Source organism: Anolis sagrei, chromosome 6, assembly GCF_037176765.1.
Source record: "Anolis sagrei isolate rAnoSag1 chromosome 6, rAnoSag1.mat, whole genome shotgun sequence".
NCBI classification, from domain to species: Eukaryota; Metazoa; Chordata; class Lepidosauria; order Squamata; family Dactyloidae; genus Anolis; species Anolis sagrei.
This window is the reverse complement of record NC_090026.1, coordinates 66,725,092-66,744,531: the sequence shown is the minus strand read 5'-3', so window position 1 is coordinate 66,744,531 and position 19,440 is coordinate 66,725,092. Positions and strand designations below refer to the sequence as shown.

Below are 19,440 nucleotides of genomic sequence, written 5' to 3'. Positions count from 1 at the left end.
TCTTGGAAGATGTGGGATAAACCCACTACTTTTGGTGTCTGGACTGCAGTCTAGACACCATTCCCACAGACAATGATGCTGGGGGAAATAGAAGGAAAAAGAAAGAGGGGCCAACCAAGGGCAAGATGGATGGATGATATCCTTGAAGTGACTGGATTGACCTTGAAGGAGCTACAGGTGGCGATGGCCGAAAGGGAGCTCTGGCATGGGCTGGTCCATGAGGTCACAAAGAGTTGGAAGCGACTGAACGAATAAACAACAACAACAATCCACAATGGCCCCTTCCACACCGGTGTATATAATCCAAATTGAACTGGATCATATGGCAATGTGGACTCAGAAATTCCAGTTCAAAGCAGATTATTGTGGATTATCTGCCTTGATATTCTGGGTTATATGGCTGTGTGGAAAGGCCCAATATCTGCTTTGAAATGGAATTTCTGAGTCCACAATGCCGTGAGGTCACAAAGAGTCGGAAGCGACTGAACGAATGGCTGTGTTGAAGGGCCCTGAGTCCACACTGCCATATATTCCACTTGAAAGCAGAAAATCATAGACTCATATATTCATAGAGTTGGAAGAGACCCTATGGGCCATCCAGTCCAACCCCCTGCCAAGAAGCAGGAATATTGCATTCAAAGCACCCCTGACAGATAGCCATCCAGCCTCTGTTTAAAAGCTTCCAAAGAAGGAGCCTCCACCACACTCCGGGGCAGAGAGTTCCACTGCTGAATGGCTCTCACAGTCAGGAAGTTCTTCCTCATGTTCAGATGGAATCTCTTTTCTTGTAGTTTGAAGCCATTGTTCCGCATCCTGGTCTCCAGGTAAGCAGAAAACAAGACTGCTCCCTCCTCCCTGTGGCTTCCTCTCACATATTTATACATGGCTATCATGTCTCCTCTCAGCCTTCTCTTCTTCAGGCTAAACATGCCCAGCTCCTTAAGCCACTCCTCATAGGGCTTGTTCTCCAGATCATTTTAGTCACCTAAACTCAAGGGCGGCTTGTCCATTACGCGAAGTAAGTGGTCGCAGAACACTTTTTTTTTGCCAGGGGTGCAGAGATGCCTCTGTAAATGCCCCTCGACCGCCATTTGAGGAGCGCCCCTCAGCTCACAACAGCCCTAGCAGTCCAGGGGGAGCCTTGGCTTTCTTGCCTCGCTGCCGGGCGATCCTGTTCCCAAAGGGGCCGGGCCCTTGAGCTTCGCCTAGCCCCTCTCATTCCTACTCCACCCGGCCACCGGGTGCGCAAGCAGAGCCGGCGCTCAATCGTTCTCCGCGTTCGATCCCTTACCCATGACCGGCTCCCTTTCCCAATCCCCCAGCGCTCCACCCGCCTCCTCTCCTCTCCCCAATCCACGGGTGGGCTTCAGGTCCGGAGGCATGTCTCAAGACCCCAGCATGTGTACCAAAAGTCGCCTCTTCTCCTGACTTTCTCTTCAGCCATTGGGACCGAGAGAGAGAGAGAGAGAGAGAGCCCCTCCAGCTGGAGGTATCTCCCACCTCTGCTCCCTCCTTTGTTTTTGCGCCTACCTTCAGGAAGGGTGGGCATCTCCACCTCTCTCTCTCTCTCTCTCTCTCTTTCTCTTGGTCCCAATGGCTGAGGAGAAAGTCAGGAGAAGAGGTGACTTTTGGTGCACACGCCGGGGTCTTCAGGCACGCCAAAGCGGGCCAGGCAAGGGAGCAAGTGCGGCAAGTGTAGTTACTGAGATGTATAGTTCACCTAGAATCAAAGAGCATTCTGAACTCCACCAATGATGGAATTGAACCCAATATGGCACACAGAACTCCCACGACAATCAGAAAATATATATCAAGGATTGGTTGGGGGGAGGGTGCCAAAATACTGTTTGCTTACCGTTGAAAATTTCCTAGGGCCGCCTCTGCTCAGACTAAAGCCGCTCCTCATAGGGCTTGTTCTCCAGACCCTTGATCATTTTAGTCACCCAGACTGGATGTTGTTGCCCAAATGGTACTGTATGGGTCCTTCCACACAGCCCTATAAACCAGGATATCAAGGCAGAAAATCTCACAATATTTTGCTTTCAACTGGGTTATCTGAGTCCACTCTGATAAAGTGAGATTTCCTGCCTTTATTTTATTTGTCGTGTCAGAACAACCAGTCTAACAGAACAAAGCAAACAAACAGAAAAATACACAACTTGTGAGTTTGGTAGCTGGTTAAATGTCCTTTGACCAGTATCTGGCCACTTGGAGTGCTTCCGGTGTTGCTGCAAGAAGGTCCTCCATTGTGCATGTGGCAGGGCTCAGGTTGCATTGCAGCTGGTGGTCAGTGGTTTGTTCTTCTCCACACTCGCATGTCGAGGATTCTACTTTGTAGCCCCATTTCTGAAGGTTGGCTCTGCATCTCGTGGTGCCAGAGCGCAGTCTGTTCAATGCCTTCCAAGTCGCCCAGTCTTCTGTGTGCCCAGGAGGGAGTCTCTCATTTGGTATCAGCCATTGGTTGAGGTGCTGGGTTTGAGCCTGCCACTTTTGGACTCTCGCTTGCTGAGGTGTTCCAGCGAGTGTCTCTGTAGATCTTAGAAAACTCTTTCTAGATTTAAGTCGTTGACGTGCTGGCTGATACCCAAACAGGGGATGAGCTGGAGATGTCTCTGCCTTGGTCCTTTCACTATTGGCTGCTACTTCCCGGCGGATGTCAGGTAGTGCAATACCGGCTAAGCAGTGTAATTTCTCCAGTGGTGTGGGGCGCAGACACCCCGTGATATTGCGGCATGTCTCATTAAGAGCCACATCCACTGTTTTAGTATGGTGAGATGTGTTCCACACTGGGCATGCATACTCAGCAGCAGAGTAGCATAGCACAAGGGCAGATGTCTTCACTGTGTCTGGTTGTGATCCCCAGGTTGTGCCAGTCAGCTTTCGTATGATGTTGTTTCTAGCACCCACTTTTTGCTTGATGTTCAGGCAGTGCTTCTTGTAGGTCAGAGCACGGTCCAAAGTGACTCCCAGGTATTTGGGTGTGTGTTACCCCAATACCCCCATGCATATGGGATATATTGAGTATGGTGATCAGATCATGATATGAATAAACATAACAGTTTAAATAATGCAACAGTAAGGCCTTTTCGGGAACCACCATGAGAATTTCGGGGGGGGGGGGCTGAAGCCCCTCAAGCCCCCCCCCCCCGCTACATGCCTGGTTGTGTGGAAGGACCCTGAATCCACACTGCCATATATTCCACTTCGAAGCAGGAAATGTGGGATTTTATTTAGCTGTGTGGAATGGGCCTGGACCATGCTGTGGCAGCGAGCACAGCATGGGCGACTAGGAGGGTGTCACAGGAAGAGAGAGGGCAAGAGGGTGCGCTCTGAGGCGAGAAGCGGGTCGGCTCTTGTCATTTAAGGCGAGCGGGGGGAGGGAGGTGGGGAGGCCCCGCCCCTTCCCACCCGGCGCGCGCGGGGATTGGTTCCTGCCGCCTGGTACCCAAAAGGAGGCGGAGCCAAGGCCGGGCTCCGCGGAGGCAGCGCTCGTGCTCGCCGCGTCAGCCTCAGCCCATCCATCTACGCACGCCGCGGCTTCTCAGTCTCTGCTGCGCCTGAGGGGAGGGGAGGGGAGGAGAGGAGAGTGGGCGCCTGGCCTGGCCTGGCTCGGCTCGGAGGGGCTGCTGAGGGAAGAAGAGGAGGCCTGAGGCAAAGGAAGGAAGGAAGGAAGGCCCCGACTGCAGCGACTGGGCCATGAGCCGCACGTGGGGTCGCCTCTGAAGCCGCTGCCCCGGACGAAGAGCATGCTCTGGACCCAGCCCGGCTTTCTCCAGGTAAGGCCTCCCTCCTCCTCGGCCCCCGGCTCTGCGGCACTCGCCCTCCTCGGCCTCCTTCCTGAGGAGTCACGGAGCACACAAAGAGGCCCGTTCCCTTCTTCTCCTCAGTGACAGCAGCGCGCGCGCACCTTTCTCTCCCCTCAGCCCCATTGGCACAGGGCGGGAAGGATGCGGCGGCGCGAGGCGAAGGGGGGGGGGGGGCGGAGGAGGGAGAGAGAGAAAGGTGCCGCTGTGCCTTTGCTCCCCATCTGCCTCTTCTGCAGGGAAAGCCTTCTGTTGACGGAAGGAAAGAAGGAAACGGGGGGGGGGGGGGGGGGGGAGAGCGATGTGCGTGTTTTCTCCTCCGTTTTGGCGCCTCCGAAGAGCAGCAACCAAAACAAGACAGAAAGGAAGTGTAATGTGCAATGCTTTGCTTGCCCTTCATACCAATTTGCCAGCATTGCTGCAATCCCGTGCTGGATGTTGTTGCCTTCTACTCAGCCCTCTATCCCAGGATCTCAAGACAGGAGATCCCACAATATCTGCTTTGAACTGGGTTATCTGACTCCACACGCAGGACCCTTCCACACAGCCCTATATCCCAGGATATCAAGGCAGAAAATCCCACAATATCTGCTTTGACTCGACACTCGGGACCCTTCCACACAGCCCTATATCCCGGGATATCAAGGAAGAAAATCCCACAATATCTGCTTTGACTCCACACTCGGGACCCTTCCACACAGCCCTATATCCCGGGATATCAAGGCAGAAAATCCCACAATATCTGCTTTGGCTCCACACACAGGACCCTTCCCCACTCAGCCCTATATCCCAGGATATCAAGGCAGAAAATCCCACAATATCTGCTTTGGACTGGGTTATCTGACTCCACACTCAGCGCCCTTCTACACAGCCCTATATCCCAGGATATCAAGGCAGAATATCCCACAATATCTACTTTGAACTGGGTTATCTGACTCCACACTCGGGACCCTTCCACACAGCCCTATATCCCAGAATATCATGGAAGAAAATCCCACAATATCTGCTTTGAACTGGGTTATATGACTCCACACTCAGGATCCTTCCACACAGCTCTATATCCCAGGATATCAAGGCAGAAGATCCCACAATATCTGCTTTGAACTAGGTTATCTGACTCCATACTCAGGATCCTTCCACACAGCTCTATATCCCAGGACATCAAGGCAGAAGATCCCACAATATCTGCTTTGAACTAGGTTATCTGACTCCACACTCAGGACCCTTCCACACAGCTCTATATCCCAGGATATCAAGGCAGAAAATCCCACAATATCTGCTTTGAACTGGGTTATCTGACTCCACACTCAGGACCCTTCCACTCAGCCCTATATCCGAGAATATCAAGGAAGAAAATCCCACAATATCTGCTTTGAACTGGGTTATCAAAGTCCACACTCAGGGCCCTTCCACACAGCCCTATATCCCAGGATATCAAGGGGGAAAAATCCCACAATATCTGCTTTGGACTGGGTTATCTGAGGGCCCTTCCGCACAGTCGTATATCCCAGAATTTCCCAGTCATGAAATCCCACATTATCTGAGTGTCCATATCCCAGTTCAAAGCAGATATTGTGGGTTTTTCTGCCTTGATATTCTGGGATATAGGGCTGTGCGGAAGGGCCCCCAGAATATCTAGGTTGATAGTCGCCAGTATCAGCTTTGAACTGGATTATCTATGCGCCCTTCCACACAGCCCTGTATCCCAGAATATCAAGGCAGAAAATCCCACAATATCTGCTTTGAACTGAGTTATCTGAGTCCACACTGCCATATATTCCAGCTCAAAGCAGATATTGTGAGATGTTCTGCCTCGATATTCTGGGATATAGGGCTGTGTGGAAGGGTCCCCAGAATATCAAGACAGATAGTCTCCAATATCCGCTTTGAACTGAGTTATCTGAGTCCACACTGCCATATATTTCAGTTCAGTTGTGGGATTTTCTGCTCTGTGTATGTCTGCTCGCCCTCAAACTGCAGTTAGGAGAATAAATCTGTACTTGTTTTCAATCGTTTGGACGTCTGGATGATTCATAGTGGTAAGGCAGAAGATCCTGAAGATAGGGGGCACTGTCTGACCCCTATACCTTGATATTGTGGGTTATATGTCTGTGTGGAAGTGCCCTGAGTCCACACTGTCAAATAACCCAGTTCAATGAGGATTTTATACAACTGTGGCCCCTTCCACTCAGTTGAATAAAACCCCACATCATCTGCTTTGAACTGGAATATATGGCAGTGTGGACTCAGGGTCCCTCCAAACTGGCCCTCTATCTCAGGATCTGATCCTAGGTTTTCTGCTTTAAATTGGATTATATGAGTCTGTACTGCCAGATAATCTGAGATAAACAGAAAACCTGGGATCAGATCCTGGGTTATAGAGCTTGTCTGGAAGGGCCCACAGATAACCCGGTTCAAAGCGAATAGTGTAAGATTTTCTGCCTTGATATTCTGGGTTATATGGCAGTGTGGAAGGGCCTACGTCTTCAGTTCTAAGATACACTCCTCCCCCTCCCCCCATATAAACATCTCTCTCAGGTCGCTTCCACACAGCCATATAATCTAGAATATCAAGACAGAAAATCCCACAATATCTGCTTTAAACTCGGTTATCTGAGTCCACACTGCCATATATACCAGTTCAAAGCAGAAAACGCGGGATTTTATTTAGCTGTGCAGAAGGGGCTTCAGCCCTCTTCTAAATTGTTCCATAATCCAGATTGTCGAAGTAGATTGTCGAAGTAGATGTCCCATAATCCAGATTGTCACTTTGAACAGTATTATATGAGTCTACACTGCCAGATAGTCCAGTTCAGATAAGATAATCTGGATTTTCTATGGCAGTGTAGAAGGGCCCCTTGAATCATGGGTGCTCTTAATAAAGCTTTTTGTTTCTCTTGGTGATGCTGAAATTAGTGCGCATCTTACAATAGATGGTGTCGTCCAGTAGAAGAAGGACAGTATTTATGCTGAATCTCCTACCAGTGTGATGCATTCTTCATCAGGAGTTGTTTGCTTATCTCCCCTCCCCCTTTCATGTTTTGAATCAATGAACAATGTATTGATTTGGATTCCACACTTTGCCTGGTTGTTTTCACATGCAGTTTGAAGCATAAGATCTGTGTTGCGTCTGTGGACAGTGCAGCTTTTTTTAAAGTGTTTCCTCGCTGCATAGCACAATTGAACACATCGGGAGGTCGTGGGGTTTCCAATGGACAGTTGTGTTTCCTCAGTTGAAGCCATGATGTATTTGGCCTGGTTCTGTCTGTTTACCTTCTTCCTTTTTAAAGAACTGCAGAGGCTCCTCTGTGGGCTGTGCTCAGTAGAAAGAAGTGTAGAGACACTGTCCGGAAGGAGAACCCTTTCCATGGCTCCCCTAGCTATTTGTCCATGTTTATAATAATCTGCCATCAGATTCATTCGGGCTGGAATGAAGTGAATAGCATTTGAGAAATAGAAAAACTGCTGCCTGGAAGATGTAACATAGCAGGTGGTCAGCTGTGCCTTTGTTGAGCAGCTGAACATGGGAGGATTCTGGTTATTACAGTAATTCATTTTAGCTGGGGGATTCATTTGAAAATTTGGATTTTCCACTAAGAAGGGATTATCATTTTTCTGCTCTCTCACACACATACTCTCTCTCTGTGTTTGTAAAGAAATGGAGTACAGTACTGTATGGGTCTTGGCTGCACCTTTTACTTGTCTTTGCTAGATTGTCTAAAATAAACACATAATTATTTTAAAATAACGTGATGCTATTTTTTGTGCCTTTGTTGAGTAGAATTATACTCAGTAAGTGGTGTGCATTTGTTTAAATCCTGCCAGCTTATTGAAAAGATGTTAGAAAAATCTAGTTTGAAAACGTGCTGTTTGCCTTTCCAAAGAGAACATTCAGCCACTTTTTATGTCTCTAAGATGAATAGTTGATTTGAAATGCCAGTCCCATTAAAAAGCTATTTTATGCAGATTGCTGGCAATCACAAAGTTTACAATAAAAACCAGGACTTATTTAGATTTAATATATATGTACCACTTTATTCTCTATTTAGAAATATTCACATGCATTGCTAAAGGTAGCGTTTTCTTCTGTACTGAGTGCTTATGGTTACAATTACTTCTCACAAGCACTGTTACAGATTAAACATATATGACATGTTAATATTGCAATTGACTACTAGATAACATATGCAGTTTTCTTTTTAACACTGAAAATTCCTTTGGGATTTCAAATAGCTGATGAAGATTTTGGAATCAACTATTTTGGAAGCCTCCCTGACTTCCTTCGGGGAAAGAGGATGGGTTAAAATTATTATTATTATTATTATTATTATTATTACTAAGTATAGTTATTTCAAGGCAAAAAACCAGAGGTCGAAATGAAATGAAGGCGATAACAGTTTTAGATCTTCAGTTTTTCAAACTGTTTTCCAGGAAGCTCTTGGGTTCCCGGGGAACTTAACATTCGATCTTTGGCGACAAAATTAGTAATGAAGGACAGCTTGCCAACCTTTCCATAACCAGCCTTCTTGTGCAATCTACACAGTGTATTCTCCGGGGTGTCTTGTCATGACTCCAAAGTCCAGCAATGACTCAGACTTGAGCGAGAAATGCAAAAGACAGTGATACCCTGATCCTTGATCCCCATGGTCAAGCGCTCCACCACATTGGCTCATCAACACTGGCAACAGGCCCACAATGGAGAGGTGATAGAAAGGTTGCAGTGAGCTAGGGCCAGGGCAAAGGTTTCCATCCAACCAACTGGTGGCCACATCCATGCTGCAACTCAGTTGTTATTGCCAAAAGTCTGAGAATGTCTGAAGGTGTTCTTAGATCTCAGGGACAATTGCAGTATCGCTATGTGGCAGAGCTGCTCACTTCTGCTTTGCAATGTATGAAAGTATAGACTGGAAGAACAATGAAGGACAAGAAGATGGATTTGGGCAAGAGGGGAGGTACGCTTTTCAGAATGCAACAAGCAGCTTTTAGGATTCCACCAAAATGAGGGTGGCGGTGTTGTCTTTGCAGATCTCTTGTCACCCATGTGGTGGCCCCCTCATGTAAGCCCACCATTGTAGTCATTTGGTGGGTTTAATGTCCTTTAATTCAGTAGTCACCAAGAGAGAGGAGTTTTATGTGATCCTCACTTTATAGACTTCCTCTTGTCCCTTTAATGTGGTACCAACAGTGTGCACCAGCTAAATGTCATTAAGGTTCTTATAAGAATGTATACACCTTCTATCCCCAGTGGACACAAACCCTCCTGATTCAATTCTGTAGCCACAGACTCCTTATCCAAACTGAAATAGCATTACCGGAGACCAAGAGTATATAAAAACAGAATGTAACAGGATGTTAATACATAGATTTAAACATCCACATTTTGAAAATATTTTGAAAATTCCATAAGGCAAACCTTGATTTTTCCATTTTATATAAGAGATACCATATTACTGTGCACCCATGGAGACAGGCATGGAGCTGGGGAGGGGGGGGGGCCTTGGGGGGCTTAGCCCCCCCCTCCCCGAAATTCTGATGGTGGTCCGCGAGAAGCCCTTACTGGTACATTATTTAAACTGTTGTTATTCATATCATGATCTGATCACCATGCTGAATATATGAGATATGCATGGGGGTATTGGGGTAACTATACAAAAGGTTTGCTAGGGTGGACCCTCTTTCACTCAGACTCAGCCCCCCCCCCCCCGCATCAAACTCAGCTCCCCCCAAAACAAAATCCTGGCTACGGGCCTGCATGGAGACTTTAGCACCCATGGATTTTGGTATCACGGGAGATTCTGGAACCAAACCAAAAGTCCCACTATATAATAAAGCAAAATAATTCTATATTTCATGTAAAATACCACACACATTCTCCTATGCTTCTATCTCAAATCCTTAAAACACTACTTGTTTATTTCTAAACCTGATGTAAACTTAACCTTAAATCTTCTACACTGTGAGAAATGGCTGCCAAAGTATGGTGAAGAGCAATTTGTGTATCTTTCACTTATTTTGGACAAAATTGATTGTGAGTGGCTTTTTAGATGAGGCTCTGTGCTGGATGCCATGTTGAAGCTTTTGGGGGAGTAAATTGGGTCCCCAGGATTTTAATTATCTTCTTGTGTTCTAAACTATCCTGAAGCTGGAGTCATATCAACTCATAACTAGACTCACTGAAATTATTTCAAAGGAAATATGCCTGGGATTTGGGCATGTTACCTATGAGCTAGGGAGTCCCCTTCAGGCCATGGTCTTTTAGGAAACAAAGTGCATTCTTTTAAAATAAATGATTCAAAACAAAGCTGTTATCCCATATAATAGTTCTCCCCCACCCCCACCCTGGCTCCAATATAAAGAAGATCTCTCTGACACAAATACAAGGATTTCTAAGCATTCTTGATTTATTGTAACAGGCGTCTTTTTAGTCTGACATTACCTATTTGTTCTTTGTTTGTGCATGTCTCATGCCACTTTCATACATCTTTATCCATTTATCTCTTTGTTCCCCCTCCTGTGTTTTATAGTTTTCTTCAAGGCAATGTCATATCCTAATAGCAGGTTAAGCCTGAGAAAAACTCTGTTCCTGGTGTTGTGGCAGTTGGTGAATTTCATTTCAGTGGGTGTGACTTTTAGCATGGGCTATAGAGTCCATAAGATAAAGGTAAAGGTTGTCCCCTGACATTAAGTCCAGTCATGTCTGACTCTGGGGTGTGGTGCTCATCTCCATTTCAAAGCCGAAGAGCCAGCATTGTCCATAGACACCTCCAAAGTCATGTGACTGCATGGAGCGTCGTTACCTTCCTGCTGGAGCGGTACCTATTGATCTACTCACATTTGCGTGTTTTCGAACTGCTAGGTTGGCAGAAGCTAGGACTGACAGTGGAAGCTCACGCTGCTCCCCGGAATCGAACCTGAGACCTTTCGGTCAACAAGCTCAGCACCTCAATGCTTTAACCCACTGCACCACCGGGGGCCCATGGAATTTGGGCATGAGCTATATCATAACCATGTAAGGCAAAATTGATCATATACTTGAAAAAGGTCTAGCACCTTGCAGAGTTCCCCCAACGTTCTGGCAAAAACTCAGAGCAAATTTACCACTAACCTGACATGAGAGCGACCACCTTCAACTGTCCTGAGCTATTCCACTGGCATGGCAGGAGAAGCATTTTCAGGGAGGGATGGAAAGCTAATACTAGAATAAGGAAAATCTGTGACAATTTCCCTGTGTTGTGTATGAAACCAACCAAATATTCAGTTCTCCTTAGAACAGTTCTAAAGGAAGGGCTATCACTATACACAATGAAGTGTTTTTGTTGTTCCAGCAGTCAACAGATCATTCCCATCTCTCTAATTTTCATGGACTAAGTACAAGCTAGAGCAGACACACTGAGATGAATGGAACTTGTTAGTCACACCTAATTCCATTTATTTCAGTGTATTAGGAATTAGCTCTTTGCACAATGGTCAGAGGAAGAAACGGGAAGTGAAAGAACATGGAGTACCTTATGAATAGTTATCTACAGTCCTATCCGTGCACACTATTTTACCTGTTGGTTGCTATACCAAGTTGCTGGTATGTTTCTAGAGCACAGATGTCAAACTCAAGGCTCACAGGTCAACAGGTCAATTATGCCCCCCCCCCCCCACGTCATTTGATGTGGCTGCAGTTTGTTCTGTTTAGTCAGGATAATGGAGTTTGAATTTAGATACAAGACTTGTGAATATGCTGAGGTTTTGGCAATACACTTATTTAGATTTGTTAATAGATTGATTGGTTAGTTATTTAAAAACAGATGATACATAAACTAAAATTCCTTTAATTAATTAGCAGTTCTAGTTATTTTGACAATAATATTTCCTAGCTCACTGTAAAACTTAGCATTTTTGCATTTTGTGAGCTTCTGACCGCAGTGGATTACTGCCTGCAAAAAGGATGGTATGGATGGTGGTGGTGTTTTTATGATGTCGTGAAAAAACTCAAATTTTAAAATATTTTTCCAAAATTATCTCTCAAACAGATGTTGCACTGTGTTAGGTTATCAGGTGTTGAAATTGTAAGAAATATGTAAAACCTCATTTTGAATAAACCTTAACTTTGATTTAAAGACATATGGATATTGAGTGCCATAAAAGTATCTGCCATTACATTCTGAGAAGCGTCCATGGTTTTCACCTGACTGACAAAGAAGTCTGTGGAACAAAAAAAGCCTGCTTTCAATTAATATCTGGACAGCAAATGGCACTTTAGCGTGGATTATGTTCAGGGATTTTATATGAGTAAAAGGCTGAAGAATGGCTGGCTTCTGAACATTTACCATTACTTATGCTATTATAAATTTCTGCAGGTTCTGTGCTGAAATCACATTTTAAATAAATAAATACATAAATCTTTAAAATAACAGTAGGTATCAATAATAGTAATAATAATAGTAATAATAATAATAAATAGTCATTCTTTTTTTGGTATAATTTTTATACAAAAGTGGGGGGATATTTAAAAGAAGATAGAAAAGTAGGAATAAAGAAGAAAAAAGAAAATAATAATAATAATAATAATAAGGGAAGGATTAGACTTCCATTTCATCTTCATGGTTTTTCCTCACATTTCCTCACATTTAGTTTTCAATTCTTATTTAAATCTCCAATCACTCTTTCTCTCTTCTATTTTTATTGTAGTCTTGAAAGAGAGCCCAATCCGTCCTTTTTTTTTTTTTTTGTCTTCCCGGTATTCTTCTTTAATAAAAAAGTTAATTCATCCATGTCCTTTATTTCTCTCACCTTATCCAACCAGTCATCAAGGGCTGGAGTTTGTTCCTGTTTCCAGAATTTCACAAAAAAAAAAAAATTCTTGCCACCGTTGTAATAAAAGTAAATAATTTGTCGTCGTTTTCACTAAGCTGTAACTCCAAGTCTGTAAAACCTAACAGATAGTACTCAGGTTTCTTTTTTAAAGTCTTTTTTTAAAAAAAAAGTGTCTCCTCGTGGACCAAAGTCCAATATTTTGAGAAAGAAATTTTGGAACCAGGGGTACTACCTGTATCTGAATCTGTAAATCTGTTACATAAGGGTTTTGGATTATTTGTTTAGTTCAGTGTTCTCAGCCTTTGGGTCCCCGGATGTTTTGTCCTTCAACTCCCAGAAATCCCAACAGCTGGTGAACTGGTTGGGGTTTCTGGGAGTTGTAGGCCGAAATACCAGGGGACCCACAGGTTGAGAACCACTGGTTTAGATCTTGGATGAACCCTATCCAGATAAAGGTCATCAATAATGGAAAAGTTCTTGCTTTGTCTTTGCCCTTATCAATACATGTTTTTGATGGCTGCAGGATTAATAAGTAACTGAAATTAGCATTTTGCAGTCAAATCTCTTTTATCATTTATGGCGTTCAGGGAAATTTGGAATAGAAATATTGCTGTCTGCCATTGGTGCTGGAGAACGTACTGAAATTTCATGTACATTGTGTTCTTGATAGATTCTGAAATTTGTTTACATTGTGTACATGCTGAAATTCTCGTCCTTTATATGAAATAGCAAAATCAAGGTTTCCCTTTTTGATTTTTTTAAGGTGTTATTTTCAAACCGTTGGTTGAATCCGTGGATATGGATTCCATGGATACAGAGAGCTGAGTGTATTCCATTCAATTGTGGGCCATATAGTTAGACTCTGTGCCTAAGCAAACAGAAAATGAATTTAATATACATAATTCTGTGATCAAGAATGGACATCACATACCCCAAGCACATTTCCCTGTCGAGTCTCATTAGCGTCAAGGAAGGCCCTCAGGTTGTTTGAGGGGGACACTGTAGTTTCCACCATCCTGAATTCTCTACCTGTGATGCAGTTTGAATTAAACACAGGTCAGTTTCTTTCCTCTCATCCTTCTTGCACATATACCTCTTATGGAATAAATAATGTCCAAGAGGCTAAGTAATGGTTTTATGAGTCATAGAGTTTTGCAACCTTTCTGTGGTTAGGACATCATGCACTTGGACAAAAGTATTTGTTTGTAAGAGAGGATTCTGATTTTTGCCAATCAGCCACAAAGTCAAATAATCTGCTGGCAGGAAATGTTGCAATGGATAATGTTATATTTGCTTCATCATCACCTTGAACACAATGGGCAATATGTATGTGTCTTCAAGTTATCTACTTATAGAGTCCCCATGAATGTGATAGGGCTTTCTTAGACAAGGAATTTTCAAAGGTAGTTTTCCAGTTCTTTCTTCTGAAATACAGCGTAATGCACCTGCTGCTCTCCCATCAAGTACTAACTAAGAATGATCTTGCTTAGCTTCCAAGATCAAACAGAATTTGTGCTTTCAGGGTATTTAGGCCCTGGACATGACTGATAAATAATGTTACTACACATAATATTACTACACATTCTTTTTCAGCAAACACATTTACAGGAGGGTTACTAAGACACTCTGGAAGGAAATTACAGTCTATCCTGCCTCCTCCAGTGATGTGGAACTGTAAAGGAACTATCCAGGGTGCTGAACTCTATCCCTCATAATAGGTTCAGCACCTTGGGTATCCCAGACCAAATTCACCATCACATTGAAATGGTATTAACAAGCTACTCCTGTCTTTTTGACTCTCAAAGTGGAGTGCCAATAGATTCGATATGGATCATGTTCTCCATTCTCTCACTTCTAGTCAGCAACCAGTGATCCAGACTTACCAGTGGCTTAGCCAGCATCTGCTCTCCATCTTTTGTATTATGATTGATGTAATTTTGGGGAAAGCTCCAGTTTTGGTATTGTGTGTTGAATATTAAAAAATGAGTGTTTTGAAGCCATTCCATTTTCAAATGCAACAATCCATTTTTGCTGGTCAAATACAGCAGCCTGCTCTTGCTTGTATTCAGCAATGCTGTCAGGGTGCATGGGCAATTTGGATGAATTTGGTTGGCATCAGTTGAACCTTGGCTCCATGAATTACTCCTGAAGCTTTGGACCCACCTCAGGCAGTCAGAAGTGGTCAGGGAGGGAAAGGGGTATAGTTTATGATAAACTGTTGAAGCTTATACCCAGGAGGTTAACTGTGACAGTACTTTTTCCAGTCACAGAGAGGATCAGAAGTAATGTACAGTATGTAAATGGCACTGCTTCACTCTCTTAGGAGAATAATGTTGAAATGATTGTGTTTTCTGGCCCTGGATGCATGGGTGAAATACGTTTCATCAGCCTTTATAAGCATGCCTTTGGAAGTGGGAAATTTTATACTCTTTTCAGTACAGTGGAAAAGTCGCTGGAGTCTGGAAATAATCAATAAATCACATTATAAGAGATTTTTTCATGGGGAAAGAAGTTTAGTTTATGATAAGATCTTCTGGGGAGGCCCTGCTCTCAGCCCTGCCATCTTCACAGGTTCGATTGGCGGGGACGAGGGATAGGGCCTTCTCAGCAATGGCCCTTTGGTTGTGGAATGCCCTCCCCGGGGACATTAGATCAGCCCCCACCCTCTTAACGTTTCGCAAAAAAGTTAAAACCTGGCTATATGAGCAGGCCTTCCCAAACACAGTGTAGCTATTAAACTCTGATCTCAGAACAGTTGGACAACGTGACTGGATAATGACTGGTAATGAAATGCGGAAGACTTATGGGTTTTATTGTGTTACTGATGTTAATTGTAATGATTTTTTTACCTGTGTTAAATGTTTTTAATGTTTAAATTGTTTTTGTACTGTTGTGGGCATCGAATTGTGCCGTTTTGTAAACTGCCATGAGTCGCCATTCTGCTAACAATGGCGGTATAGAAGCATAGTAAATACTTTTAATTCCTTAACTTGTTGAATTAATTTATTTTATATATTAAAACTAGCATGCAACTAGCAGATCAGAAAGACACAAAACAATCAAGAATTTGTGTATTTTGAAAAAGTAATTATGTCTGAATAATATCTTAATTGAGTTGACTTTGTATCCTATGTGACTGTAATATTACACTCAGTTCTGTAGTATGCATAAGCATTAAGTAGATACAGTTCAGCTTTTTAGTACTAGAAAATGAAGCTTGAGACAGCTTGTTAGAAACATAAAACAATGATGCAACATCTTAAGAAATGTAGAGGCATCCCAAATATGAAACTTGATGCAAATATAAGGCAATATTTGTACACCTGACCCCCAAATGTGTTTATAAAAACTTGATCCTGGCATGAGATAATACTTAAATAAGGCAAAACAAAAAACATGTGTCAAGGACACGGTAGTCCACGCTCTAGTTACATCCTGTATAGACTATTGCAACGCTCTCTATGTGGGGTTGCCTTTGAAGATGGTCGGGAAGCTTCGACTAGTCCAACAAATGGCAGCCAGGTTGTTAACAGGAGCGGCTCAGGGAGCATACAACCCCCTTGTTGCGCCAGCTCCACTGGCTGCCAGTTTGCTACTGGGCCCAATTCAAAGTGGTGGCTTTGAACTATAAAGCCCTAAATGCTTCTGGCCCAACTTACCTGTCTGAACGTATCTCCCCTTACGAACCACTGAGGGCTTTAAGATCACCTGCTCACGGTCCCACCTTCGTCACAAGCACGTTTGGCGGGGACTAGAGACAGGGCCTTCTCATTGGTGGCCCCTCAGCTATGGAATGCCCCCCCTAGGGAGATCAGATCTGCTCCCTCCCTCTTGACGTTTCGGAGACAAGTTAAAACATGGCTATTCGAGCAAGCGTTTACAAATACAGAGTAGCGAATATAGGAAATCGAATGACCTGACAATGGAATTGGACAATGCTTGAGAATAATGAGATACTGATGATGTGGCTTTTATTGCTTTTGTGATGTTTTATACTGTTTAATGTTTTTTTATCTATTATGTTTTATGTATACTGATTTGTTGTAAACCGCCCTGAGTCGCCAATTGGCTGAGAAAGGCGGTATACAAATACAGTAAATAAATAAAATAATAAATAAATAAGGACCCATAGTTGTGTTCCTCCTCGTAGTTTAGGACAAGGTAACACTCTCCCAGCCAGTATATATACTAGGTGCCAAATCCCCAATTCCTTTTTGTCTGCCACAACAGGATAGGAACTTTCAGCTTATAGCATGTGCTTCTCTCTTGGCTTCTGGTATTTTGATTGTGTCTTCCTGCATGGCAGGGATTGCACTGGATAATCTTTGTGGTCTCTTCCAACTGTAGCACTCTTTTGGCAGATTCTTTCATAGAGATGTGAATGATCCATCTATAATGTGTGATATGCATCAGAAGCTTTTTCCATGTGACGATTGCTGTCAGAAGGTTGAAACAGACGTTCTAGGTGTCTCTTCTAGAAACATCCATTCTTTCGTACTGCCAAAGGACAATTCATCAGAGGCAGTAGTCTTGACACCAGTTACGATGTGTGCTGCCTGGATCTGGGAATCACAAATGGCATATAGTGTGTTGCTATTTCGGAAAGTTTAATCAAACAAATTGAGTGTCACTCCATCAGTGGAGAGTCAGCATGATGAGTCAGCAATAGTACATATTTACTTAGTCACAGTGGCAAGGGAAACCAAGAATGGAGTTGTATTGTTGATACAGCTAAAACCCCACAGGGTTTGAGGCATTAGGTATGATGCATTGCTATTTATTTATGATATTAGTGAATGCCTCTAGATTGCAAATGTAAATATCAACAAAATACAAAATAAAATCAGATAACAATCAAGGAGATTTTAACATGTATAGATACAACTGGCATAAAACCTAAAAGCAAAATGAAACAGAATTAACCAATATGTGAATGAGATCTAGTATGCTCTTTGCACACATCTGGAACCCCCCCCCCCCGGTAAATGACCAACCTCAGAAGGATATAATGCCTTTCCAAATAAAATATTTTTGTCCCTGTGACCACCTAAATGCTTTGAGAAGATTGAGGTAGAAAATATCAGTAGTATAATTGCTATCCTTCAACATTAAACAACTTGTGAGCACTACAACTTTTAAAATGAATTTTTTAGAGAGGCAACAATATTAATCTGTTGGCCGTGTAAATAGGAGATTTGTGGCACTTAAACATTAATCAGTTTATTTCATCATAAACCTTCATGGACTCTGTGACTTTTTAGGTGCACCTCTGGCCCTAAAATAAGTTGATTAGAGTGTAATAGCTCATTGGTTGAGAATGGAGATAACATTTTAGTTGTGTTATGGCAATTACCCACTGACAAACCTATCTTTCATGGTTTCAGCTAATCCTAATCTTGTTAGTCTTCCATTTTTTGTTTTATTTTTATTTCTATGATGCAATCAATGCAATCAACTGTAATTTGTGTATTTTTAAAGAAACTACTCTCACATAGGGTGATATATGGCCTAAATGTTGCTACATCAGCACATCTGCAAGATGATGTATTTTTTGCCCAATTGTATACTGCTTTTTAAAGTAGGGGTAGGAATCTTGCTGCCTTCTAGATAGTGTTGATTTGCCATTTCTAGCAGCCCTAACCACCGTAACTAATGGCAAGGTATGCTTAACCTGTGATAATACTGTGTCAAGGCAGCCTTCCCTTGGGTTAAGCCAGGTTATCTCCATGTAGCATTTAGCTACCAAGGGACTGATCCACCCTCACATTGACCTTAGTGGTTAGTGCAGATGTGCCCCAAATCACATTGTTTTCTGGGGGCTTTTTTGTGCTCAGTCATGTGTTGCTTCTTGAATTGAGTAATTCCAACCAGTCTTCTTTCAATACACAGCAAAAGTTCTGTTTTCTTTCCTAACACTTTTAGATTTTAACTTTAACCAGTCACAGGCAAACTGACAGCAGAAAAAGGAGAAAAGGGGAATAGAAAAATGGAATTTATTGCCAGTGTTGTGTCCTCAAATATCCTTTTGGCCTGTCTTGCTGCTAACTCAGATGTAAAACATTTCTTGCTATTTCATGCTGTGCAACATGGATAACTCTGAACTGCTAAAAATTATTGTGTCATGTGAAGGATATACAATGTAAGATGATGAATTCATCATTAAGGCCTGCTGGAGCCTTCATTTACAAAAATGTTTCAGGACTTAGTTCTTTTACAACCTGGAAATGAAAGCAGGATGGTTTTTTGTGTCCAAGATGGCGCAGTGCTACATTTTGGTACTATTTAGACTTCCTGTTTCTAAGGAACCTCTAAGATTTCGCTTTGAGAGTTTTTTCAAAGATGATATATCATTCTCTAATAGCTTTGAAAAATGAAAAAAAAGTGGGTAATTGCAAAGTGTCACAGTTATCTGCAGCATGGTTCATTATAAATGCAGCAATTTCTAGGTCACAGAATTTTCTTTATGTCCCACACAATGGGAAACAGATTATTATTTTTCCTTAAAATTAGATGTAGTATTTACAGAGTCTATTAATATGATATAGCTGAAAAAACATATTGTATATTTTTGGACAAATATACCAGAACAATTCCAATTATTTTGCCTAAAACATAGCATCTCTCGGAATTTCACTGGATTCTAAAATAACTCTAGTTCTGGTTTGGGTGTGTGGATGTAAATTGATAAAGGTTGAAAATACTTGCTGAATATGTCTCAGGAAATAAAGAATGAGGTATTTTCATTTTTAGTAATGCTATATTTTTTCATGTTTTATGAAGAATGAAAGTCAAGGAAATGTCAGTGGTGTTTTAGAAAGAGCAAAAGTAAACA

At 42.8% G+C, this 19,440-nt stretch overlaps 1 protein-coding gene across 6 annotated transcripts in view; it reads left to right on the top strand.

The window, feature by feature from the left end:
• Positions 1–3,465: 3,465 nt before the first annotated feature.
• The window catches only part of HECW1 (HECT, C2 and WW domain containing E3 ubiquitin protein ligase 1), a 246,207-nt gene continuing 230,232 nt past the window's right edge, over positions 3,466–19,440 (top strand). For 5 of the 6 annotated variants that reach the window (XM_060781570.2, XM_060781573.2, XM_060781572.2 and 2 more), the window contains exon 1: positions 3,466–3,776. In XM_060781570.2, coding sequence (XP_060637553.2) covers positions 3,747–3,776 — 30 coding nt within the window. In that variant the 5' untranslated portion in view covers positions 3,466–3,746. The remainder of the gene's footprint in view (positions 3,777–19,440) is intronic. The other variant, XM_060781574.2, reaches the window with a different exon arrangement.